Source organism: Anomaloglossus baeobatrachus, unplaced genomic scaffold (genome assembly GCF_048569485.1).
Source record: "Anomaloglossus baeobatrachus isolate aAnoBae1 unplaced genomic scaffold, aAnoBae1.hap1 Scaffold_347, whole genome shotgun sequence".
Taxonomy (NCBI): domain Eukaryota; kingdom Metazoa; phylum Chordata; class Amphibia; order Anura; family Aromobatidae; genus Anomaloglossus; species Anomaloglossus baeobatrachus.
Window position 1 is genome coordinate 14,288 of NW_027442835.1, and position 27,947 is coordinate 42,234.

The window sequence follows — 27,947 nt, forward strand, 5'->3', positions numbered from 1 at the left end:
TTCTCCAGACATCCCCGAGGACGTCCCCGAGCGAACAACATGCCTTGGAGGGGGAAATGACGTCCCTATTGCGCCGGGCGGTCCTGACGGACGTCCCATTGGCAGAAAGGGGAGAGGGGTTCTACTCCCCTCTTTTTCTGGTCGGAAAACCGGACTGCTCCTTTCGGGTCATCATAAACCTCAAAGGCCTGAACAGCCACCTGCAAATCCTGTCCTTCAAGATGGAATTAATGAAGTCCACAATCAAGTCTCTCTACCCGAATTGTCATATGGCTGTCCTGGATCTGAAGGACGCGTATTATCATGTTCCCATCGCTCCTCCCTCCCAGCAATATCTCAGGGTGGCGGTGATGCTCGACGGGTCGGTGCGTCATCTACAGTTCAGGGCCTTACCATTTGGCCTGGCAATTGCGCCCCGTATCTTCACGAAGCTCGTCCTGGAAATCACTGCCCACCTGCGGGAAGACAGAATTCTCATTATCCCGTATCTCGACGACTTCCTCGTGGTGGGGGATTCAGCGAACCATTGTACTACCGTGCTTCAGACTGTCTCCTCAAAGCTGGAAGGTCTCGGCTGGATTTTGAACAGGGAGAAGTCGAGGATGCTTCCAGCCACGGTGCAAGTCTTTTTGGGACTTACTTTAGACTCTCTCGTACAGGAATGTCGTCTACCACCTTCCAAAGTGGAGAAGATTCGCTCTCTGGTGCAGCAGGCGGTGGCGGTTCCGTACATGTCCCTGCGACGGGCTATGTCTCTTCTGGGCTCCCTGACCTCTACTCTCCCTGCAGTTTTATGGGCTCAAGGACATACCAGAGCCCTCCAGTGGGACATTTTGGGACATCAGTCGTCTCTGGGGGACAGGTTGAACAATCGGATTACTCTGAGCTCCAGCTCCATCGCCTCCCTTCACTGGTGGCTGGTTCCTGTGCACCTCACAAGGGGAGTCCCATGGTCTGTCCCGGTGTCCCGAATTGTGACCACGGATGCCAGTATGTCCGGATGGGGGGCTCACCTGCTGGACCGTCCGATTCAAGGTATCTGGTCACCCAGGGAGGCAGCTTCCTCCTCCAATACCAGAGAGCTGCTGGCTGTGGAACGGGCCCTGACTGGACTTCTCCCTTAACTGACTGGTCACCATACCCGGGTGTTGTCGGACAATCAGGTGACGGTGGCTTATCTGAACCATCAGGGGGGCACAAGATCCAGGTCCCTTATGATGATAGCCGACAGGATTCTGCTACTAGCAGAAACTCACCTTCTGTCCCTCACTGCTGTTCACATCAGGGGGAAAGACAACCTTGCGGCGGATTTTCTGAGTCGCACTCGCCTGCGCGAGGGGGAGTGGGAGCTCAACCCGTCCGTCTTCAACCTCATCACGGCCAGGTGGGTGGTTCCAGCCATCGACCTTTTTTCCACCAAACTGAACAGGTAGGTTCCTCAGTTCTGCTCTCTCAATACCAAGGAACGTCCGTATGCTGTGGACGCCCTGTCAATCCCGTGGGACTTTCCCCTAGCTTATGCATTTCCCCCACTGGTCCTTCTCCCCGTAGTCCTGAAAAAAATCAGGGACGACGGGGCCAGAGTCCTTCTGATTGCTCCCTTCTGGCCAAAGCGACCATGGTATTTTTTGGCTGGTTTGGATGTCTGACCGACCCGTGGGTCCTCCCAGAACTTCCGAATCTCCTGTCCCAGGGACCTGTGTGCCATCCTCCGACTGTCAAGTTTCACCTGACGTTATGGAATTTGAGAGGGTGTTACTGATCAGTAAGGGGTTTTCCCCCAATTTAGTTTCCACACTGTTGGTTGTAGAAAGCCTGTGACGACCAAGATCTACTGTAGAACTTGGAAAAAGTTCTTATCTTCCTCGGGGGCTAGTGTAACTGGGGAGGTTCCCATCGGTCCCATCCTGGAGTTCCTGCAGTGCGGGTTGGACAAGGGGTTGGCGGTTAGCACACTCAAGGTCCAGATCTCCGCGTTAGCGGCACTCTACAATTATGATGTCGCGGGGAACCCTTGGGTGGCTCGGTTTATCAGGGCTAGTTCACGCCAGCGTCCTAGACGGGTAGTCTCCCTCCCCCTTGGGACCTTAACCTGGTTTTGGGGGCCCTGACGGATCCTCCGTTCGAGCCCCTTGACTCCATATCTGTTAAATGTCTTTCCCTTAAGACGGTCCTCCTGGTAGCCCTGACCTCGGCCCGTAGGATTAGCGACATTCAGGCCCTTTCTATTGACCCGCCTTACACTCAAATACTGGACGATAGGGTAGTTTTGCGCTCTGACCCTGCGTACCTCCCCAAGGTTGTTTCTCGGTTTCATACGTCCCAGGAGATTGTATTGCCATCCTTTTGTACTAACCCGACGCGTGCGGAGGAAAGGCGTTGGCATTGTCTGGATGTACGTCGTTGTCTCATCCAGTATCTTCTTGTCACCAGTTCCTGGAGGAGGGACAAGTCTCTGTTTGTCTCTTTCCAGGGGCCTCAAAAGGGGGTTAAGTGTTCCAAATCCACGCTGGCCAGGTGGATTAGGGACGCCATTGAGTTAGCTTACGCGGCTAGGGGTGCTGCTGTTCCGGTGGGTCTGAAGGCACATTCCACGCGGGCTGTAGCTTCATCTTGGGCAGAACGGGCGGATGTTTCCATTGCTCAAATTTGTAAAGCTGCCACATGGTCCTCACCCTCGACCTTTTATAAGCATTATAGGTTGGATCTTTCCTTCTCCGACCTCACCTTTGGGAGGCGTGTTCTACAGGCTGTGGTCCCTCCCTAATATTTCTTTCGCTGTAATTCTCTCGTGGTGCCGTCATAGGGTGAGGGAAAAATACGTAATTACTTACCGGTAATGTGTTTTTTCCAAACCCATGACGGCACCCTTATATTCCCACCCTGCACTGGGGATTGTTGGTTGGTTCACCTTCCTTTCTTCCTTCTTTCACAAATTTTTCTGGTGGTGGCCTTCTACTAACCTGTTGTTTTTTTGTGGAGGTCCTCTCATGCTCTGTAATCAAACTGAAGCGGCGAGAGGACCGCCCTTTTTTAACCTGAAGGTTTCCTGTCCTGGATGGGTGGATCCTCTCTCGTGGTGCCATCATGGGTTCGGAAAAAACACATTACCGGTAAGTAATTACGTATTCCTTATAGATATGGTGAACCCTCAAGTAACCTTAAATGAAGGTCAATGGACACAGGTGGCGGAATTGAAGGAATTGCTTAATCATCCATTTACCGTGACTAAACAATTACCAGCTAAGGATTTAACTCCTGGCATTTTCATACTGGAGTGGAAGAACTTGCTATTTTGCCTGTCCCAAAGAGGAGGTTTAATCCCAGATGGCATTTCTGCTTCAATGAAACGGAGAGACACAGCTATTGTAAAATAAAATTTTTCTGGCAGCTGTTTTTGTGGCCCCAAGTCATCATATACTGCCTGATGATCAACAGCTTACTAAAGGAAAAGAAGCTTTGAGTGAGGTAGCAGTTAGGATGAGCGACTACAGGACTGCCAGGCGCAAGAGGACTTGGGGCCTGACAGTGCTACTGCTGCCATATCTTCATCCTCATCAGATGAGGAGTTTAACTTTGACAAGTATTTGGATGACATGGAGCAGGCAAAGCGTTGCCGCAAGGAAAACGATTTCACTCCGTCTCCTATAGCAGCAGATTGACCAGATTTCAGTAACATTTTTCACTTGCTCTCAAAGAAATAGAAAATTTCAACCATTCATCAAAACTGACTGTGCATGAGGCAATTCCTTTATACACGGAAATTGTTAGAGATGTTGCCCATGTGGTTACGGCTTTGCCTTCAACCCAAGTTACTGTAGAGAGGTTGTTCTCTAGCCTTAACGTTATTAGGTCAGATTTGAGGTCCTCTATGAAGGAGGATCTGATGGAAGCAATTCTATTTCTTACAACAAATTCATAGATTGTACAAATGTTATTTAGTATCTTTTTTGTTGAAAACTGTTTTTTGCCACTTACATAGTATATTACATAGTGTTATATATAACACTATATAAGTGGCAAAAAACCGTTTTCTCACAAAAACATACTAAATAATAACATTTAGTATATTGCTTATATTATAGTGAAAAATGTATTGTAGTGCAATGTGAACAGCAGACATTTAATCATTTTTATGATACAATAATCAAGATATTTAGATATATTTTATGTTGTATTTATTGGAATACAACTTTAAAACCCAAGACTGTAATAAATTGTAAATATGTAATACAATATGTAATATATATATATATATATATATACACACACACAGGATATATATGCAATCTACTGTATATTACATAGTGTATTACATATTTACAATTTATTACAGTTTTTTGTGTTCTAAAGTTGTAGCCAATAAATATATTTTATGTTCTATCTAAATATCTTGATTATTGTATCATAAAAATGATTAAATGTCTCCTGTTCACATTGTACTACTACTAATAATACTACAATACATTTTTCACTTAACTATAAGCAATATATGTGGGAGTCTCGGAGTCGGTGCAAGGGAAATTGAGGAGTCAGAGTCGAAGGTTTGGCTTACCGACTCCACAGCCCTGTATAGCAGGATGGGAGCGCATACCAGGATGGGGGTATATAGCAGGATGTGGCCATATGCCAGGATGGGGTATATAGCAGGACAGGATGTGGCCATATGCCAGGATGGGGTAGTGCTGATACATCACACACAAATCAGATTAGAAAAATATGTAAACACTGGCTGTAGTAACCGAATAGGTAAAAAGCCAAGGGGCTGAATACTTTTGCAAGCCACTTTTTGTGGGGAGCTTATACTGTATGTAGGGTGCCGTGTGAGTCTCATACTGTTTGTAGGGTGCTGTATGGGGCTTATACAATATATAGGGGAATGTCAGTGTATTTATTTCTGATCAATATTAAATGATGGCAAATATAAAATAATATGTAAATATTAATAATGAGCAGAATTAATTTCAGCCTATTGGTTTGGCCTCCACAACAGTCATGGGGTCTCTCATGTGGCCCCTCAGGAAAATTAATTCCCCACCCCTGCTATGCACATTAGATAACTGTCGGCCGAACCATCATTGGGCTGACTGCTTGTCCCCCATACACCAACACTCCAGCTTTCCTGTGGTCTCTATGGGAGAGCTGCCTCCAGACTCCTGGAGCGGAGGATTATCTCCAGGAAGAAGAAACGGATCCGTCTCTGACATTCAGCATGCCGGATCCTTCTCTGCCCGGATGTCATCTGTCGGGAGGCTCCATATATATTATACAGCGACCAATCCCCTATACTATCAGCAGCTACCGCTGACCTTAGTCTGATGTGTTTGGGGCCTAACAGCTTATTGGACGCCGCCTCTGGCAGAGATTAATAAACATTTGTACATTGTACATAGGCCTCTAACTACTATAGCAACTAAACAGCCCCCAATAATCAAGAAATTATAGGATATGGGGGCAATGAGAACCTGCTTAATTTTCTAGCCATTTTCATGTAATATACAGAAGCCTAGGGGGAAAATGCCCCCCCCCCCCCCCCCAAAAAAAAAAACCACATATCAAGGGCTATAAAAAAAAAAATACCAATGCCAAATCTAAACCCCTGTCCATGTAAACATTTTCCTCTCCATTTAGTGGTGGTGATGAAGTCAGTGACGGACTCCGGACAAATATGTACCGTATTTTTCACTTTATAAGACGCACTTTTGTTCCCCCAAATTTTGGGGGAAAGTAGGGGGTGCCTCTTATAAGCCGAATATGCGGGCGGGTGTGTGTGTGTATATATATACAGTGCCTACAAGTAGTATTCAACCCCCTGCAGATTTAGCAGGTTTGATAAGATGCAAATAAGTTAGAGCCTGCAAACTTCAAACAAGAGCAGGATTTATTAACAGATGCATAAATCTTACAAACCAACAAGTTATGTTGCTCAGTTAAATTTTAATAAATTTTCAACATAAAAGTGTGGGTCAATTATTATTCAACCCCTAGGTTTAATATTGAGTGGAATAACCCTTGTTTGCAATTACAGCTAATTCTTTTCTAAGACCTGATCAGGCTGGCACAGGTCTCTGGAGTTATCTTGGCCCACTCCTCCATGCAGATCTTCTCCAAGTTATCTAGGTTCTTTGGGTGTCTCATGTGGACTTTAATCTTGAGCTCCTTCCACAAGTTTTCAATTGGGTTAAGGTCAGGAGACTGACTAGGCCACTGCAACACCTTGATTTTTTTCCTCTTGAACCAGGCCTTGGTTTTCTTGGCTGTGTGCTTTGGGTCGTTGTCTTGTTGGAAGATGAAATGACGACCAATCTTAAGATCCTTGATGGAGGAGCGAAGGTTCTTGGCCAAAATCTCCAGGTAGGCCGTGCTATCCATCTTCCCATGGATGCGGACCAGATGGCCAGGCCCCTTAGCTGAGAAACAGCCCCACAGCATGATGCTGCCACCACCATGCTTGACTGTAGGGATGTTATTCTTGGGGTCGTATGCAGTGCCATCCAGTCTCCAAACGTCACGTGTGTGGTTGGCACCAAAGATCTCGATCTTGGTCTCATCAGACCAGAGAACCTTGAACCAGTCTGTCTCAGAGTCCTCCAAGTGATCATGAGCAAACTGTAGACGAGCCTTGACATGACGCTTTGAAAGTAAAGGTACCTTACGGGCTCGTCTGGAACGGAGACCATTGCGGTGGAGTACGTTACTTATGGTATTGACTGAAACCAATGTCCCCACTGCCATGAGATCTTCCCGGAGCTCCTTCCTTGTTATCCTTGGGTTAGCCTTGACTCTTCGGACAAGCCTGGCCTCGGCACGGGTGGAAACTTTCAAAGGCTGTCCAGGCCGTGGAAGGCTAACAGTAGTTCCATAAGCCTTCCACTTCCGGATGATGCTCCCAACAGTGGAGACAGGAAGGGCCAACTCCTTGGAAAGGGTTTTGTAACCCTTGCCAGCCTTGTGACCCTCCACGATCTTGTCTCTGATGGCCTTGGAATGCTCCTTTGTCTTTCCCATGTTGACCAAGTATGAGTGCTGTTCACAAGTTTGGGGAGGGTCTTAATTAGTCAGAAAAGGCTGGAAAAAGAGATAATTAATCCAAACATGTGAAGCTCATTGTTCTTTGTGCCTGAAATACTTCTTAATACTTTAGGGGAACCAAACAGAATTCTGGTGGTTTGAGGGGTTGAATAATAAATGACCCTCTGAATAAACGTTTCACAATTTAAAAAAAAAAAAAAAAAAAGAAATAACATTATTTTTTGCTGCAGAGCATTTCACACTTCCAGGCTGATCTACAGTCCAAATGTCACAATGCCAAGTTAATTCCGAATATGTAAACCTGCTAAATCTGCAGGGGGTTGAATATTACTTGTAGGCACTGTGTGTATATATATACACGCCCTGGGGGCGATATCTAACACAGGGGAACGTGTGCAATCCATAGAGGACCATAGGCAGCACAGGGGAACGTATGCAATCCATAGTGGGGCCATAGGCAGCACAGGGGAATGTGTGCAATCCAAAGGGGCCATAGGCAGCACAGGGGAACGTGTGCCAGCACAAGGGTGCTATATTCATTATAAGGGGGCCATATCCAGATTAAGGGGGCTAATTTTAGGATGGGGGGCTATGAGGGACATATACCCTATATCGGTCATGGCGAACCTTTTACAGGCCGAGTGCCCAAACTGTAGCCCTAAACCCAATTTTTTTTCCGAAGTGCCAACCAATCCTATTATATAAAGAATTGATTTTAATCTTACCTTTGCCGTCTTCTCTTCAGCAGGGGGCATCACGCTCATGCATGCTTACCACACATTGAAGCTGAGCCCCTGCCCTTTCCAGACACAGCTGTTGGATTGATCTTTCTGGAAAAAAATTGCAGCATATTAGACACAAGTAAAATATATCTTTGTACCGTGTTAGCCAGTAGAGATAAAAAAAAATTGTTTAAAAGAACAGAGAGTCCTCAGTGGTTGATACCTTTTAATGGCTAACTGAAAATATGGTAATAATTGCAAGCTTTCGAGACTACTCAGGTCTCTTCATCAGGCATGGTATAACACAAAATCTGAAGAGTCACATATTTATACACAACAGGACTTAGAATAGTGCAGTAAAAAAAAAAAAAAAAAAAAAAGAACAAGTTATATGAAACAGAACTATCTCTATGGCAGGGGGCAAACTGTTGTGAACAAGTTATATGAAACAGAACTATCTCTATGGCAGGGGGCTAACTGTTGTGAACAAGTTATATGAACAACTATATATACAACAGTTTGCCCCCTGCCATAGAGATAGTTCTGTTTCATATAACTTGTTCTTTTTTTTTTTTTTTTTTTTTTACTGCACTATTCTAAGTCCTGTTGTGTATAAATATGTGACTCTTCAGATTTTGTGTTATACCATGCCTGATGAAGAGACCTGAGTAGTCTCGAAAGCTTGCAATTATTACCATCTTTTCAGTTAGCCATTAAAAGGTATCAACCACTGAGGACTCTCTGTTCTTTTAAACAATTTTTTTTAGCATATTAGACAGAGATTTTAACCTGGAATGCAATCAGATGTCACCCTGTAATCCACATCTACATTTCAAAGTCTGAACATCCTGAAATCCCATAAAGACGTACGAGTGGCTCCCCTCCCCATCATTGTGTAGTTCTGTCCCCCTTCCTCGGCCACTTCTTGGTAAACATGTCCCCCATCCTGATATATATTTCCTACATTCTGGTATATTTGTCCCCATCACGGCCCCATCCTGGTAAATGTACCCCATTCCTGGTAAATGTACCCCATCCTGACATATTGCCCATCGTAAATGTTCCCCCATCGGGGCATGTACCCCATTCCTGGTAAATGTTCCCAATCCTGGTTAATTTATCTCATCCAGGTAAATGTACCCCTTCCTGGTAAATGTACCCTGTCGTGGCATTTTTCCTCCATCCTGGCATGCATGTTTCCCCATCCTGGCATGCATGTTTCCTCCATCCTGGCATGCATATTTTCCCCATCCTGGCATGCATATTTTCCCCATCCTGGCATGCATATTTTCCCCATCCTGGCATGCATATTTTCCCCATCCTCGCATGCATGTTTCCCCATCCTGGCATGCATGTTTCCTCCATCCTGGCATGCATATTTTCCCCATCCTGGCATGCATATTTTCCCCATCCTGGCATGCATATTTTCCCCATCCTGGCATGCATATTTTCCCCATCCTGGCATGCATATTTTCCCCATCCTGGCATGCATGTTTCCCCATCCTGGCATGCATGTTTCCTCCATCCTGGCATGCATGTTTCCTCCATCCTGGCATGCATATTTTCCCCATCCTGGCATGCATATTTTCCCCATCCTGGCATGCATATTTTCCCCATCCTGGCATGCATATTTTCCCCATCCTGGCATGCATGTTTTCCCCATCCTGGCATGCATGTTTCCTCCATCCTGGCATGCATGTTTCCTCCATCCTGGCATGCATGTTTCCTCCATCCTGGCATGCATGTTTTTCCCATCCTGGCATGCATGTTTCCTCCATCCTGGCATGCATGTTTCCTCCATCCTGGCATGCATGTTTCCTCCATCCTGGCATGCATGTTTTCCCCATCCTGGCATGCATGTTTTCCCCATCCTGGCATGCATGTTTTCCCCATCCTGGCATGCATGTTTCCTCCATCCTGGCATGCATGTTTCCTCCATCCTGGCATGCATGTTTCCTCCATTCTGGCATGCATGTTTCCTCCATCCTGGCATGCATGTTTCCTCCATCCTGGCATGCATGTTTCCTCCATCCTGGCATGCATGTTTTTCCCATCCTGGCATGCATGTTTTTCCCATCCTGGCATGCATGTTTCCCCCCCATGCTGGCATGTGTGTTCACCCACCTCATGCTGGCATGTGCGTTCCCCCACCCCCACCCCACGCTGGCATGTGTGTTCCCCCACCCCCACCCCACGCTGCCATGTGCATTCCCCCTCTCCCACCCCACGCTGCCATGTGTGTTCCCCCACCTCACGCTGGCATGTGCGTTCCCCCTCTCCCACCCCACGCTGGCATGTGCATTCCCCCTCTCCCACCCCACGCTGCCATGTTCGTTCCCCCACCCACCGCTGGCATGTGCGTTCCCCCTCTCCCACCCCACGCTGCCATGTATGTTCCCCCACCCCACGCTGGCATGTGCGTTCCCCCTCTCCCACCCCACGCTGCCATGTGCATTCCCCCTCTCCCACCCCACGCTGCCATGTTCGTTCCCCCACCCCCCGCTGGCATGTGCGTTCCCCCTCTCCCACCCCATGCTGCCATGTGCGTTCCCCCTCTCCCACCCCCCGCTGCCATGTGCGTTCCCCCTCTCCCACCCCCCGCTGCCATGTGCGTTTTCCCTCTCCCACCCCCCGCTGCCATGTGCGTTCCCCCTCTCCCACCCCCCGCTGCCATGTGCGTTCCCCCTCTCCCACCCCATGCTGGCCCTGCCGCACACGAGTTATATAAAAAAAAAAAAAGCAACACACAACTTACCTTCCTGCACCCGCTCCACCGCTGCGCGCTGCTGGGTCCTCAGTTCCCACGCGGCCAGCAGACGGCGCTGGTGCCGCTCTCTGACGCTCCTCCGTCTCCTAGGCAACACACTGCAGCCTGGGGGAGGAGGAGTGTCAGAGCGGAGGAGAAATGTCTCCTCCGCTCCAACACAGATTTGATCTGCCGGCGTGACTGCACTAGCAGACCAAAGCTGCAGCATCGAGCGACAGCACGCGTGCCAGCAGAATGGGCTCAGCGTGCCCCTGGTGGCACGTGTGCCATAGGTTCGCCATCACTGCCCTATATGATTTGTTAGACGGACACTGGCATTATAAGATGGACCTCATTTAAAAAAAAAAATTCTCTTTTCCTTCACCAAATTTGGGGGTGCGTCGTATAATCAGGTGCGTCTTATAAAGCGAAAAATACGGTATATAGAGACGCAGTAGAGGATGAAGATGTCGCCCTCATCAAGGAGCTGTTATGTCTTCTCTCACGTGTAATGAATTTCTCCTGCAGTTTTGCTGATGCCGATTCCAGTGTCGGTAAATGAGAGGAGAATTAGTGATATGGAAGATGAGTCTATGAGAAACGTATTCAGCTGCCGACTCCGAGGAGGAAACTGCTTGTTGTGTATGGCCTAAATATATAGGATTTATTAGTAGAAAGAAAGAACTGACTACTGTAAAATACTAACAATAGTAACACATAACGCTCCCCCATTACTCCTGTGCCCCCGCTGCTGGGGTCCCCGCCAGTCTCTGGATTTCCTGTCAGTTTAGTCACTGATAACAAACGTGATCTCTGCCGTCAAACAGTGGCTGAAGCATTAACTGAAACAACCAGTGACTGGGAGCGGAGGAGACGTCTTAGTCAGGAATTCAATTTATGTTCCAGTCCATACGAAACAAGAGCGAACAACTTCTACACGTTCTGTCTCCTCATATGTTTCCCCTTATTATCTCCAGTAATTGTATTATTACAGCGGATTCTTTATGATGTTACATCGTCCTCTTCTCCCCATTCAGGTCCCTACAATATCGGATCCTCTCAGTGGAGATCTTCTATACAAGAGAATTCTCCTGATTGCCCCGTGAAGGATGGATATGGACAGGGACAAGATGGCGGAGAGAATATTACACCTCACCCTAGAGATCCTCTTCCGGCTTACTGGAGAGGTGAGAGATTCTGATGACGTCACATTACATCATTCTTATCTATGGGAATAACAGATGGACAGAACTGGAGAGGTGAGGACTCTGGAAATGTCTGGAGTGAGATTTATTACTGTGTCTCTCCATAACCAGGATTACACAGTAGTGAAGAAGACCTCTAGTGAGCGCTGTCAGGCCCCTGTGTCTGAGGGATGGGGAAGACCCCTGAGCCCAATCACGGGGCTTCCACCTCACCCCCCGATACATGAGGAGATCAATGACCAGAAGATCCTAGAACTCACCTACAAGATGATTGAGCTGCTGACTGGAGAGGTGACACTGCTGGGAATGCTGGGACATTATACAGTAACGCTATGAAGGGATCGGGGGTGACAGTATCATTGTATGTGTCAGGTTCCTATAAGGTGTCAGGACGTCACCGTCTATTTCTCTATGGAGGAGTGGGAGTATTTAGAAGGACACAGAGATCTGTACAAGGACGTCATGATGGTGGTTCCCCAGCCCCTCACATCACCAGGTAATAGACAGGACTAAATACACACGGCCTATAATTATCTGTATGTAAGGAATTAATTCAGTCCCTGTATGTGTCTCCTCCAGTTCTATCCAGTAAGAGGACAACACCAGAGAGATGTCGACGTCCTCTTCTCCCACAGGACTGTAAACAAGAAGATCCCGATGTTCCTCAGGATCATCAGGTAGATGGAGAGAAGGGGCCATGAAATCTCCCTATGATGTGTAGACGGCTGTGAAGGTCTTGTGCTCAGTCTTGTTTTATCCTCCAGTGTTATATGTGTTATACTTGTGTAATGAGAGCGGTGGAGATGGCAGGATTAGAGCTGATCATAGATGGGACTTCTCCATCTGTCTGTGACTTTTACTATATTTGTTTCAGGGGGAAGATCTGCCCCATATTAATACTACAGAGACATATGTGAGGGGTGATGAGCGGAGTAAAGAGGAGATTCCTACAGATAACCGCCCAGGTGAGTAGTGACCACTAAATGCAGAGAAGTCACAGATTCTTCTCAGTCTCCGGCTGTGGCTGCTTTATCAGGGTTGTAGTCCGGCCATATCAAATGGTCACCATTCTGCTACTAGACCACCACATGCTCCTCCACCCAAAACTGTCCTCATTATTTTGGGCATTGGACGCTCTTCTGTTGGAGTGAGATCTGTATCAGTCAGATCTTACAGGTAGGATCCATCCTATCCCCTGAAATTAGAAGATGTTGACTCTTTGCTGCCCAGATCTCTAATCTGCAGAGCCAAATGACAGCGTACGTAGAATGTGCAGAGAACTTAGAAAATCATGGGAAGAAAAATCTAATCTGTATGGTGGACCCCTAAGAGAAAGCGGAGGGTAATGATGCTGGTGACGTCCTAGAATCTCGGCATCTCATTGATGAATCTTCCTTCTCTCCCTTCTGCTGAATGTGCTGATCGGATTGTTACAAAGGTCCAGTCTTGTGAAACTTCCCATTTATGACGAGACACCATTCCATGAGCGGTGAAGTTCCTACTTTCCGGGCAGTCACAATACATGTGAAATAGATCTGAAGCCTCTGAGTTACACATGGTACATTTAGAAGATTTAATATTTCCGATCTCGGGCATAAAAGCTGAGGACGGTGTAACCTGTGAATTACCATAGATTGAAACCTGCTCTCATTTTCTTAGACAGCAGAACGTTAGCAGAATTTATAATTATTTTTCATTGTTTATGGTACAATAAGTTTTTATTTCATTATTCAAGAATTGACAAATATTTTGTACAAATATAATTTTGAATACAAAACACGAGACACAATAATGTCATACAAAAGGGGGTAGAGAAGAAGAGCACACACCATAAAACATAAAATATAGAAACACATAAGGGGAAGAAAAGCATCAATTCAAGTACAAAAAGCCTCATATCATTACTAGATGTAACATGGATTGGTTAACCAAGTCTCAAAGTCAGGAGAGGTAAAGGAAGACCGGGGTAACCGTGTCCTCCTATTCATAAGACTCAGAACGGAGACAATCATCTGAAATTATTACATTTTCCATCCGTATTAAAAAGTCCACAGATGCAGCCAATTCCAGCTTAGAGCGGAGAGGATGATCTCCTGTGTCTAGAGATGACTTGCCTCATTGCTGTCAGAGATATTCAGAAGAGACCTTTCTTGATGGATGAAACTGACATTGCAAATATGGAAAGTAACGCTGCTTCTGGAGAGTTCTGTAGTGTTGTACCAAAGAGTTTATTACAGAGGTCAAAGATTTTGTCCTGAAGATGGTTAATACCTGAACAGGCCCACCGAATATTGGTCATATTGCCCACAGCTGAGTCACATCTCCAACACTTATCAGATGTACCAGGCAACATGTGATGAATACGCTCGGGGGTCTTATACCACCTGGACATGAACTTATAGTTCATCTCTTGGATATGGTACTAGAGAGGAAAAGAAGCAGGCATTAGCACTCAGCTCAATATAGAATGCATGACAATCAATATATAAATAACCAGAAATCTTTTATTGAAAACATACCCCAATAAAAACATTTAAAAGGCAAAAAACACCAGACAAGAAAAACAATGATTTGCTGTGGTGCTATACAATGATGCAAAGTATTAACCAGCAAAGGACAAAATGGTATGGTATGGGGGGTTCACCAGACTTCTGATTGCTACCTTGATCACTTAGGCACTTAACAGTGATGTACTTCTGTTATGGTGGGTTATTTCATTTGTGCAATTATCCAGCTGTGCCATTATATGTGTATGTTTTTGCATCTTTTGAATGGACTCATTGATATGTCCTATGGCTATTTTGTCCTTTGCTGGTTAATACTTTGCATCATTGTATAGCACCACGGCTAATCATTGTTTTTCTTGTCTGGTGTTTTTTGCCTTTTAAATGTTTTTATTGGGGTATGTTTTCAATAAAAGATTTCTGGTTATTTATATATTGATTGTCATGCATTCTATATTGAGCTGAGTGCCAATGCCTGCTTCTTTTCCTCTCTAGTACCAATTGTTTACAGCAGACTGTGCACCCTCATTTTCTTATATTGGTTGGCTGTGCATTCCCTTTTTCTTGCTTCATCTCTTGGATATGACAAGATACAGAGATCTTATGAGTAACCGTAAAGATCTCATCCCACTCGGCAGAAGAAAGTGATTTATTGCGCTCCCATTCACACGCCCCATGAAATGGAGCCGGGATGTTTAAAGCATAACCATGATCTTAATTTTTATATCATAAATAATTAGTGCACATGAAAGTAAGCAATTCTGTCATATATCTTATTCTCTGGAGGAATTGATCAGTTAAAATTTTCAATCCTGAGGTAAAAATCTGTATTCAATGAAGACTTTCCCATTACTGAGGTAGGAGATGGCGGTTGTTACTGATGAGACTCTCTGATGATGACAGGAGCTAGAAGCAGAGGGAGAAGCTGGACACGGAGGAGCTAGAGGCAGAGGGAGGAGCTAGAGGCAGAGCTCCTCCCACTTGTATCTACATAGAATCCCATCAGAATGATAGAGGATTCCCCCGGTGATCTCAGCCAGTGACTGCAAAACTTTGATCCCAAATGGTCTTTGTTCGGTGTTGAGGAAATAAATGTGAGCAATACACACTCTAAAGCAGGGGTCTCAAACTCAGCTGGGTGCATGGGCCGCATATAGAAAAAAAAAAAATGAGGGGGCCCGCATTATTTGCAGGACAAAGTGAACATTTTTAATGAATCCATGTTTTTTTTTCTATACATCTTGGATCACTTTTGTAAACATTTTTCGCTTGTTTATTATAACAAACGTGCAGTTTTTTTGTTAAGTTTATGTACAGAAAAGCATTTTTAATGTAAATAAAAAAAATGTCATGCTTTAGGATTTTTTTTTTTTTTTACATTTTATCACCTTCTTGTAATTGTTTTACAATTAGCAGCATCATATAGTAATCTTAGCCAAAATCTTGTAGTAATGTGCCCATGCTGCAGTAATGTCCCCATCCATGTGCCCTGTAGTAAGGTGCTCATCCTTGTGGTATTGTGCCCAGTAGTATCTGCCCATCCTTGTAGTATGTGCCCAGTAGTATAGTGCCCATCCTTGTGCCTTGTAGTATTGTGCCCAGTAATATTGTTCCAATCCTTGTAGTATTGTGCCCATCCTTGTAGTATTGTGCCCAGTAATATTGTGCCCATCCTTGTAGTATTGTGCTCATCCTTGTAGTATTGTGCTCTGTAGTATTCTGCCAATTCCCGTAGTATTGTGGCCATCCCCGTAGTATTCAACCCATCCCTGTAGTATTGTGGCCATCCCTGTAGTATTGTGGCCATCCCTGTAGTATTGTGGCCATCCCTGTAGTATTGTGGCCATCCCTGTAGTATTGTGGCCTATCCCTGTAGTATTCTGCCTATCCCTGTAGTATTCTGCCTATCCCTGTAGTATTCTGCCTATCCCTGTAGTATTGTGGCCATCCCTGTAGTATTGTGGCCATCCCTGTAGTATTGTGGCCATCCCTGTAGTATTGTGGCCATCCCTGTAGTATTGTGGCCATCCCTGTAGTATTGTGGCCATCCCTGTAGTATTGTGGCCATCCCTGTAGTATTGTGGCCATCCCTGTAGTATTGTGGCCATCCCTGTAGTATTCTGCCCATCCCTGTAGTATTCTGCCCACCCTTGTAGTATTCTGCCCACTCTTGTAATATTGTGGCCATCCCTGTAATATTCTGCCCACCCTTGTAGTATTGTGGCCATCCCTGTAATATTCTGCCCACCCTTGTAGTATTGTGGCCATCCCTGTAATATTCTTCCCACCCTTGTAGTATTGTGGCCATCCCTGTAATATTGTGCCCATCCTTTAGTAATACGCAAACAAAAAAAATTCTCCTCACCTTTCCTCCGTTCCCTGTGTGCCCATGATCAGTACTTGCAGAGTTTTGGATGCAGCATGCTTCAGCTGCGTCCAAAACCCTGCTATGTATGGTAAAAGCACAGTGGGCATGGGATTTCTAAAAACCCCATGCCCACTGTGCGTGTACGGCCCGCAGTGAAAACGGAACTGCGGTGTGGCTTCCAGAGGCCGCAGCATGTGAATTTATGCTGCGGAGTCGGAAGCGTCCTTCCTAGGCAGAGCACAGCGAGGAGACCGCAGCAGCCCGAACCCCTGATCACAGGCACGGGCAGCTGCGGTCTCCTAAGGAGTAGACTTGCGGCCCCGCCGATCAGGACGTGCTGTGTCCAGCACGCAGCGGGTCCTGATCTTGAGCACGTACCTTACCTGCTTGTTGCGGCCCGTGACGATCGCGGCTCTGTGCTGAGGGTCGGCGCCGGCAGGAACTTCACTGCATTTGAATCCATTTGTGGTGCAGCGCAGAGGAGCTGTGTCTGGACCAATGGCTGCTGCCTGCCAATCAGATGCAAGGAAGTGACGTCGCTGTATGACGTCACCTCCTTGCATCTGATTGGCAGACAGCAGCAGCAACTGGGATAGAACTGACAGCTCCTTGCGCGGCACCGCAGATGGATTCAAATGCAGTAAAGTTCCTGCCGGCGCCGACCCTCAGCATAGAGCCGCGATTGCGAGCCGCAACAAACAGCCTCAGGGGCCGCATGCGGCCCGCGGGCCGCGTGTTTGAGACCCCTGCTCTAAAGAAAATGTATCAACTGTCCGAATCAACTTGCGACTCCAAAATCTGGTGTGTAAGGGATTTGTGGAAAGCAATAGAAACACCCTTCGATTTTATTATTTGGGTTAGTAGAAAGGGAACAGGCATTGTAGTATCTATTTGAATACGTAAAAACTGAAGAGAACTTAATGTTTGTTTCCGAAAGCATATCTATTGAGACCCTTTTTTATGTAGATACTAATATATCTGACTCTTTTTCATAAGACTATTTACAATATAAGATGTAAATGTTAACTTAGCCATAGTCACAATTAGAAAAAGGGAGGGAGAATGACTAAGATAGGATATAGACGAGACAAACCTGGGGAGAAATGCGATATTCGAAGGGACAACTTCCATAGGCCACACTAAACTGTTAACTCCTAGCAGGAGAAAACTGAACCTTATGAACAGGTCCCAATATCTAAGTGGGGTTAAAGAAGCCAAGACAGGGATAGTCTCCACAAGAGACCCGTATTACTCAAATACCCAAAATATGTATAGTATACCCACTAATATAGAGAAAATCAAGACGAAAGAGAGAAAGCAGAAAAGAAAGATAATCAGAGTAGGAAATGAAGTGACAATGATACATTAGGTGTAAAAAAAAAAAAAAAAATACAAATACTTCTTGATACGAATTCTCAAATCAAACTCCTGCCTACCATTTATAGGCATTAATAATGACTGAATTGTAAATCTAGTGATAGTAATAAGTACAGATCAGTCATCCTGGAGAAGACCTCATGTCTCTGAGATGCCCATCACTGAGGGATAAGCATTGCAATTTTGGTGACTTTCTCTGTTTCCCAATTAGCATGTGGGATTAAAGGAGGTAGAGTACGAAGTGCCGGCCATTCTGGCAGATGGATCTGAGTCGAAGGTAGATAATTTGGTCAGGAGGTCCCCCAAGTTTTTTAATTCTGCGGAGCGGCCATATTGTTTTGCAAACAGTTGAAGTGAGGAAACGCCCAGTGGTAGGAGAACCCTTTGGTCTCAAAGTAACTCAGTGAGTGGTTATTAGGCTTTACGAAGTTGAAGTGTGCTCCTGGCCAGATCTGGGAGGATAACAATGTCATAGTCTTCCAGTTGTATGTTCTATTTAGATCTTGCAGCTTGCAAAATAGTTTACTTCTCCTTGTAAAAATGAATGCAGGACACATCATCACGTGGTCTTCAGGCCAAGGTGTATTTGGGACCAGTATCTCTGAATTATATCAATTTCCATAAGCGAGTCCTCTTTCCTCCCAAGTAAATCATAGGATAAAGTATTAATGGTTTTCTCCCGCATATGGGAAGAGATTTCTTCAGACAGGCCACAAATACAGAGATGGCTCTCTATGTCATCTTTAAATGTTAGAATATCTGAGATCTGACATCTGTTCAGATATAAGATATTGGTCCTCTATTGTTACATATAAAAATGTTGCGTCAGACTCCTTGTCATCCACTCTGATGCCCACTTGTGTGATGTCCTGTTTAACAGAATACAGGGCCCGGGTCTGAGTCTCCTCTAGTCTATTAAACATGGCCTCCAGGTCCTGCTTTGTGGGGATTGAGCACAGATGTTCTTTCCAATCTCCTTGAAAGAGGATTGTGATAAACTGCACAAAGAACATGACACCTACGCCATGATAAATTGCTAAGCTGTGCGTGGTTGATGGCTATAAAATACATTTAATCACATGTACAGAATCGTCATGAATTCTATTATGTTTGCAATCCTAAGAAATTCAGATTACTGTACAATATGGGGAGCACTAATACTTCCTCTACTTTTCTCGCGAAAACTCATAGTAGCTCCAATGGTTTATCTTAAATGCGTACAACTCCGCTTTACTAGACTAGGTTAAAAAGTTCTCTCTAGGGGGCGTGTCCAGGATGCTGAGCTGAGTGGACGTGGGGAAGAGGAGCTCCTGTTGACCCTCAGCTAAATCAGCACTTATCATAAGCACAAACCTACTCACCGGCTCTCAGAATGGGACCACGGAGGATTAAACCATCGCAGCAGGCATCGGTGGCCCCCCCGCTGCACACCACGGCGCTGGATACTTTCTTGGGCCTGGAACAGGGTCCAGGGGAGGCCCGGACGCCATCTTTCCAGGAGCATGGAGGGGAAATGGAGGCACTGGCCCGGCCTGCTAAGCAGCAAGAGAAGGAGGAGTGGGTGAGCGGGGACACAGGGGAAAGTGGAGGAATCTCTGCAGCAGTTCCAACAGGGAATGCCTTGGCTCAGCAGCCCTGCACTGCATCGGATCCTCAGGCACAGCAGCAGCAGGCCCAGGAGCACATAGTGGCTGTGGGAGATAAGGTGGAGGTCGGGGGGCAGCCCTCCCCACTGCCGGGAGAAGGGACTGCAGCCACAGCTGGTAATATCAGGGAACAGAGCAGCCTGCTTCCCCCCTCTGGGCCTCGGTGTGGAGATCAACCTTCCCAGCTTCCCCAGCACCAGACTAAAACTCCAGTGTCTATTACTGCAGGTGCTCACCTTAAAGGGCCAGACACCTTCTATAAGGACATGCATGATTTCATAAGTAAACTTCCTTCTAAAGAGGACTTTCAATGCCTCATACGTGAGGTTAAAGCAACTTGCAGGTCAGAAATAGCTGAAGTGAGGAGAGATTTGCAGCAATTGTCTAGCAGAATTGAATCCCTGGAGGAAGAGCATGACATCACCAGATCCCATGTATCAGAATTACACAAACTGGCAACATCGCAACAAAAAATAATGGAGGATATGCAGTCTCACATAGAGGATCTCGACATCAGAGGACGCCGTTGCAATGTCCGTGTGAGGGGGGTCCCAGAGTCAGATGGGCCCGAGGACACAAACTCCATACTACAATCCATCTTTAATGAAGTGTTGGACGCTCCCCCTTCTAACATCATCAAGCTGGACAGGGCACACAGGGCTTTACAGCCGAAGAATTTATCCACCCAACCCCGGGACATCATTTGTTGCATTCACGACTTCTCCACCAAAGAACTGATCATGGCTAAGGCTAGAATGAGGCGCACGGCACCTGTGTTCAATGGCAAGAAAATCCAGCTTTTCCCGGATCTTTCTCGCATCACACTCCAGAAAAGGCGGCACCTCAAACCCCTCCTCACGAGCCTGAAGGAGCACCAGGTTCCATACCGCTGGGGTTACCCGTTTGCACTAACAGCGCGCAGAGGGGGTAAATCGGCGACCCTTCGCACTCCAGCAGATACCACTCTGTTCTGTGAAGCACTGGACATTCCAGCGGTCTGTATCCCAGATTGGGACTTGCAAAGGTTGGAAGGGCCGCCCCCTCCCGTGTGGTCTAAGGTGAGGGGTGGAGGGCGTGGGGCTTTGGGGGGGAGAGGAGGTAGGGGCCGCGGGTCGCCCCCCTCCCCGGCTCACCGTTGAGGACACTTCTTAACCTGGTTGGTGCCTATTTCTTATACCCTCTGAGTTCCAGTGGCTGAGCATGCTTTGTGATACTGTGACTCTCTCTACAGCAAGCCTCTGACTGTCCATTGTGTCATCTGCGGCCCTCTGGGTCTGTTGAGCTGCATAAGGGGGGGGGCTGTAGCCACAATGATGCCGTGGGTGGTAGGGGGGTTGGCGGGAGCCCGGTCCCCTTACTTGGAGTTAGTGGTTGAGGTTTTTTGTTTTGTTTTTTTTTTTCCCTTGTTTCCTTTTGGCACGGGCCCGTGCCCACTGGACTGACCCCCGTGGGAGGGCTACTGGGGAGTGAGGTGGGTGGCTCTCTTAGCTCAGACGGGTTGGGGAACCTCCCTCTAGGTCTCTCCCTTCCGGGTTGACCCCCCGGGAATCTATGCCTAAGGTTTATGCATTTTGGTTAATGTTCTTAATTCATGTTCATTTCTATGTTTGTCCTTGTCTTCCCCCCTCCCCGATGTTTTTTCCTTATGTGTCCTTTCAGGTACCACCCCTTCTAGAGTCCCTGGGAGCTGCGGCCCTTTGTCGTATGGACCATCTCCTCTGGCCGGCTTCACAGGGGAAGTCATGCCCCCGACGGTATAGGTGTGCCATTAGCTTTTTCTTACTTCTAAGTTTTAGATATGACCCGCATTATCTCTCTTAACGTAAAAGGTCTGAATTCACCCCGTAAGAGGAAATTGCTGCTACAGGAACTGAAAACATCAGGTGCAGACATAGCCTTTATCCAAGAAACACATTTTGTGGAATCAAACACTTTCAAATTTGCGTCCCACCGCTTTCCCATCCATTACTCGGCTTACTCGGGCTCCAAGAGGGGGGGAGTTGCTATTTTAATATCCTCCAGTTGTCCTCTACAAATTACGGGTTCTCACTGCGATCCAGAGGGTAGATATGTGATTCTGGAGGGCCAACTGGGGGGATCCCCGCACATAATGGCCAACATTTATGCACCTAATGAAGGGCAGATACGCTTTCTTAAGAAAATACTCGATCTGATAGGCGGACTGGCACCGGCCTCTACGGTGTTGGGGGGAGACTTTAACATCCCTTTTTCGGAGGTGGCCGACAGACTCTCTGTGGGTGGACACCCTCCATCGGGTGCTTTGAAAAATTTGTCCCGGGACTTTCGTAGGCTCATTAGATCAGGGGCTTTATACGACGCTTGGAGGGTGGACCACCCGGGAGAGAAGGCCTTTTCCTTCTACTCGCATCCGCATCAGACGCACACCAGAATAGACTATTTTTTCATTGACTCACAGCTGCTGGGGCGTCTTGAGAGGGTGGAAATGGGATCCATTACGTGGTCAGACCATTCCCCACTCATAATGGACTTCAAGAAAGATGGTCCTCGACCTAGGCCTCAGCATTGGCGCCTTAATGAATCTCTGATCAAAAATCCCGACACTAGGGCCTTTTTAAATAAGCAACTGGTCGAATTCTTTCAGTTGAACACGGGCACGGTCACGTCGCCGGCAACCCTCTGGGAAGCTCACAAGGCAGTGATGAGGGGACTATGCATTAGAGAGGGCGCCAGGGCTAAAAAGAATGCCACAAGCCAGTGGGACTCTATAACGGCCCATCTTAAGCTACAGGAGGGGAGACTGGCGGCTGCCCCATCACTGACTATTCTTAGGAGAGTCATCAGCCTTAGGGAAAAGTTGAGAGACTTGGCAATTGGCAGAGCAGAAAAATTGCTAACCTTTTCCAAACAAAGATACTATGAAAGGAGTAATAAGGCTCATACCTTACTCGCCAGGCAGCTTAAGGAGCGCGCTACATCCTCATGCCCTCAGGCTCTGCGCGACGAAAAGGGCACTATCCACTATCACCCCGCTTCAATAGCTGACATTTTTTTCAATTACTACAACAAGCTTTATAACCTTCCGGTTCCCCCGGGCATGGCTTCGCGCGGGGCTGGGGCACTTGGGGACTATTTTTCGGCCCTTGAGCTCCCTTCACTGCCTTGCGGAGCAGCCGCGGCTTTGAATGAAGAGATTACTACAGAGGAACTGGAGCAAGTTCTGGAAGCCCTGCCTGGCGGGAAGTCACCGGGCCCGGACGGCTTTACTTATTTTTATTACAAGGTGTTTGCGGCGGAGCTCCTCCCACACATGGCCGCCTTGTTTAACTCTTTCCTTCAGGGTGACCCTATCCCTCCATCCATGCTACACTCCCATTTAATCCTCCTGCCCAAGCCACCCAGGGACCCATTGGACTGTGCTAATTATAGACCAATAGCCCTTTTGAACTCCGATTTGAAGATGTTCACCAAGCTCTTGGCGGCCAGGCTTAATCGATGGTTGCCCCAACTCGTGTATAAAGACCAGGTGGGTTTTGTCCCTTGCCGTCAGGGGGGGGACAACACCAGGAAGGTCATAGACCTGGTGGATGTGGCAAATCGGACGAAGCAACAGGCGTTGGTGTTGAGTCTAGATGCAGAGAAGGCTTTTGACCGCCTTGCGTGGCCTTTTCTCTTCAAGACAATGGAGGTCTTTGGGATCTCGGGTGGCTTTATGCGGGCCTTGAAGTCCCTGTATAGCGCTCCTACGGCCTCTATCAAACTCCCCCTCCACATCTCTAAGCCTTTTCTCATCTCCAATGGCACCAGGCAGGGGTGCCCCCTGTCCCCCCTCCTTTTTGCACTATGCATAGAGCCCCTCGCGGCCTCGGTCAGGAGCAACCCAGACATCTCGGGGGTCCTGGTCAGGAATAAACCGTTTAAAATCTCACTTTTTGCCGACGATGTGCTCATTACACTTACTAACATCCATGTGTCCCTTCCAATTTTAATGTGCACCTTGGGTAGGTACGGGAGCCTTTCGGGGTATAAGATCAACTCTAGCAAAACGGAGGCAATGCCCTTGAATCTCGACCCGGTGGCCCTGGATTACCTGCGTTTGAATTTTAAGTTTCGTTGGAAGACAGATGCGGTCAAGTACCTGGGGGTTAACCTCACATCTACTTATGATTCCCTCTATAACCTTAACTTCCCCCCCCCTTTTCCGAGAGCTGAGAACTCTTTTGAGCAAGTGGTTGCCCCTCCCTCTTTCGTGGATGGGGCGCATTGCGGCGGTTAAAATGAGCTTGCTCCCAAAATTATTATATTTCTTTGAAACCCTCCCAGTTAAGGTACCAATAAAGGAGCTGAAGTCCCTTCAGGCGGCTATCCTTAGATTTATTTGGTGTAACAAACGTCATAGGGTGGCCAGGGAGGTGTTGATGGCTCGGAGAAACAGGGGGGGGGCTTTCTGTCCCGGACATCCTAAAATACTATTGGGCGGCCCATCTTAGGAGGATCCCCTGTTGGGTGTCCCTTTGGGCATACAACAGGTGGACTGAGATTGAAAAACTTTGGCTGGCGCCTATACATCCAAACGCGCTCCTGTGGCCCCCGGCCCAGTGTGATTCGCCCCCCCCTCTTCTTGGACCGATGCAGTTCACTAGGGACCTCTGGGCATTTTGCATTAGAAGATTTCCTTTGGCATCCCCCTGCTCCCCTCTGGTGTCCTTCATATACCAACCCTTGCTCCCAAGCAGTCTGGAGTCGGACATGGTGCACCCCTGGCTCAAGGCAGGTCTATTCAGATTTGCAGACATTATAGATGGAAGTACAATGCAGATCCATTCCTTTGAGTACCTTAGAGATAAATTCTCTCTCTCTAATCGAGAGTTTTTCCAATATCTGCAGATCAGAGACTTGGCTGGCTCCTTGTTTGGCAGGGCAGGGGCCTCGATTCCCACAGATTTTGAGAAAATTTGCAGAAGGGGCACTGATACTAAGGGGCTGATTTCGGAAATTTACATTTTGCTTTCTGATTCACGGGAGGGGCCCGAGGGGTCTTTTCCATACATGCGGAAATGGGAGTCTCTATTGGGAAGGCGGATACTTCCTCAGGAATGGGCAGCAATCTGGGGAAACGCCGCCAAGACGTCAATATGCACACTATATAAGGAAAATATCTATAAAATTTTGCTATTTTGGTACCACACTCCAGATTTCCTTCATGGCATAGACCCCTCCATACCGGCTTGTTGCTGGAGATGCGGGGGAGGCAGGGGCACCATTCTGCACATATTCTGGTCCTGTCCAGGGATAGTCCCCTTCTGGGAGCGGGTTAGAGGGTTGATCCATAAAGTACTATATATAGAGGTTGATCTTGATCCCCTGATCTATGTTCTGGGTCTTGGGAATGGGGGATTGGGAAAAACGGCCTCTAAGCTTTTGTCCCACATCCTTACGGCGGCCAGATGCTTAATTGCAAAGAATTGGAGGCAGCCAGGGACACCCTCACTCCAGAGCCTCAAGTATAGATTACTGGACGTTAGACGCATGGAACATCTCACGGCACTATTGCATGACACAGTTGACCGCTTCCAGGCCGTGTGGGCACCATGGGACTACTTTGCGGGACAGGAGGATCTGTGAGACTGAGGCCTATGGGTCCTATGGAAGGAGCATGGACTCTTGAAACCCTTCCCTCTTCCCTCCTATTTCTCCTCTCCCCTCCTAACCCTCCTCACCTGTCCTGTCATTGTTTGTCTAGGTTCGATAAGAATTGTGAATTTTATGTTTTATTTTATGTATGAAAAACGTAAATTGAAAATCTCAATAAAAATTCAAAGTTTAAAAAAAAAAAGTTCTCTCTAAATGTCTAATATTTCTTCAAGAAACTCATCTGACAGAAGATATTGGCCCATGCAATAGTTTGGATTGCCGAGAGCCCCCGAGCTACATACTGTAATTACTCCAGATGTGTCACCTCTAGTTACTAAATCACTGACGGTGAAGGCTGTCGGGGTGGAGGGCGGTCATCTTAGTAGATGTGTTATGTCTATAGTCACAGTTTTCTCTATAGTAGTTAGTACCAAAGCCGCTCTTATTTCATGGCTTTCCACTGCAGCCAGTTTTCTGCTCCTATCCAGGCCCCATTTCTCCAATCTGACATCTGTCACTGTACATAACACCTTTGTAATGCTGAATCTGATCCCAGTGTTTCTGAGATTTTTTTCGTGACACATTTTACTTTATCTTAGCTGTAATGTAAGATTGATTTGTCTCCTGTTCACTTAAGAAAAAAAAAGTCTGAAATTCGCTTCAAACATTGCTTTTGGATGTTCTTAAAACAAATAGTGATACCACAACATATAGTCAATAAATAGCATTTACCGTATTCTGCTTTAGCCTAAATTACTATTTTGACTGTAGAGGCAGTCTCTGAGTGGATGTTGTAGAGGGAAAATTTCAACTATACCATTATACTGCCCAATACATAGCACCCAGCTTGGGCTTCAGGAAACACGCAAACCTTAAATGTTTGTGGGTTCTGTGGATTTTTATGGATTGGATTATGAAGCCACATCATTTTTCAAGAGTTTTCAGCTATAACCAATGTGGAAACACCCTATCTTTTTAACTGATGGAGTAGACGTTTTTTGGTTTAATTTTGGTGACAAATCATTTGTTGGATTATTATTCAAATATGAACAAAGAGGATTGAACATCATGGTCTACTGGTTTCTGCTCAGAGCTCTAGTGTTAAATTGTGAACTGTTTTTGTTTCAGTAAATATAATTTATAGATTGCTACATAACTTGCAATTTCTATAGCTATTTTACAAATTATATCCTTACATTTTTATATATTAAAAATATTTTTTTGTTCTTGGCAGATGACTGCACCAGGAGATCAGAAGCACAGCTGACATCTTCAATTTTTAAATCAGATGATCTTGATATCACACAAGCAAATACTGAAGCAAATGCCATTGCTCCAGATAAAGCATCATCTCTTCAAAGCAAAGATCTATCATCTGATTCTTTTAAACAGGTCCTATCTTCTGATTTATCACAGACTATTAAGAAAAATAAAAGTCACAAAACAGGCATTCAAAATAGAAGTGCTCTTACAGGAAAGACGCCATTTTCAGTTTTAGAATCTGAAAAAATAGATAAAAAAAATCACACAGGGGTGAAAGGATTTTCTTCAGAGTCTGTTAGTTATCAGAGAACTCGCACAAGGAAGAAGTCATTTTCATGTTCAGAAAGTGGCAAATGTTTTGCACATAAATCAAATTTTGTTGCACATCAGAGAACTCACAAAGGGAAGAAGCCTTTTTCATGTTCAGAATGTGGGAAATGTTTTCATCGTAAATCACTTCTTGTTATGCATCAGAGAACTCACACAGGAGAGAAGCCTTTTTCATGTTCAGAATGTGGGAAATGTTTTTCACGTAAATCACATCTTGTTATACATCAGAGAACTCACACAGGAGAGAAGCCTTTTTCATGTTCAGAATGTGAGAAATGTTTTGCACATAAACAACATTTTGTTACACATCAGAGAACTCACACAGGAGAGAAGCCGTTTTCATGTTCAGAATGTAAGAAATGTTTTACATGTAAATCACTTCTTGTTATGCATCAGAGAACTCACACAGGAGAGAAGCCTTTTTCATGTTCAGCATGTGAGAAATGTTTTGCACATAAACAAAATTTTGTTACACATCAGAGAACTCACACAGGAGAGAAGCCGTTTTCATGTTCAGAATGTAAGAAATGTTTTACACGTAAATCACTTCTTGTTATGCATCAGAGAACTCACACAGGAGAGAAGCCTTTTTCATGCTCAGAATGTGGGAAATGTTTTGCACGTAAATCTCATTTTGTTACACATCAGAGAACTCACACAGAGGAGAAGCCATTTTCATGTTCAGAATGTGGGAAATGTTTTGCACATAAATCTGATTTTGTTTCACATCAGAGAACTCACACAGATTAGAAGCCTTTTCATGATAGAATGTGGGAAATATTTTACATACAAATGCAATCTTTTTGAACATCACAAAAATCACACGGGTGGAAGCCATTATCATACCTAGACGTTTTAGAAATGTTTTACTTGAAAATTATAATTTGTTTACCATTAAGAAAAATTCACACAGGGAGAAGCCATATACAGGTGCATCTCAGAATATCATCAAAAAGTTAATTTATTTCAGTAATTCAATACAAAAAGTGATACACATATAGTTATATAGCATCATTACAAACACAGTGATCTATTTCAAGTGTTTATTTCTGTTAATGTTTATGATTATGGCTTACAGCCAATGAAAACACAAAAGTCATTATCTCAGAAAATTAGAATAATTACCACAACGCACCTGCAA

At 45.9% G+C, this 27,947-nt stretch overlaps 1 protein-coding gene across 1 annotated transcript; it reads left to right on the top strand.

Annotated features, from left to right (window-relative positions):
• Positions 1-56: 56 nt before the first annotated feature.
• Positions 57-27,890, top strand: LOC142272290 (uncharacterized). Its single transcript, XM_075332502.1, has 7 exons — positions 57-1,035; positions 11,029-11,102; positions 11,817-11,996; positions 12,078-12,201; positions 12,285-12,382; positions 12,580-12,670; positions 26,448-27,890. Exons 1-7 carry the CDS (start codon positions 57-59, stop codon positions 27,554-27,556), a joined length of 2,655 nt encoding a protein of 884 aa, XP_075188617.1. The 3' UTR covers positions 27,557-27,890.
• Positions 27,891-27,947: the final 57 nt, after the last annotated feature.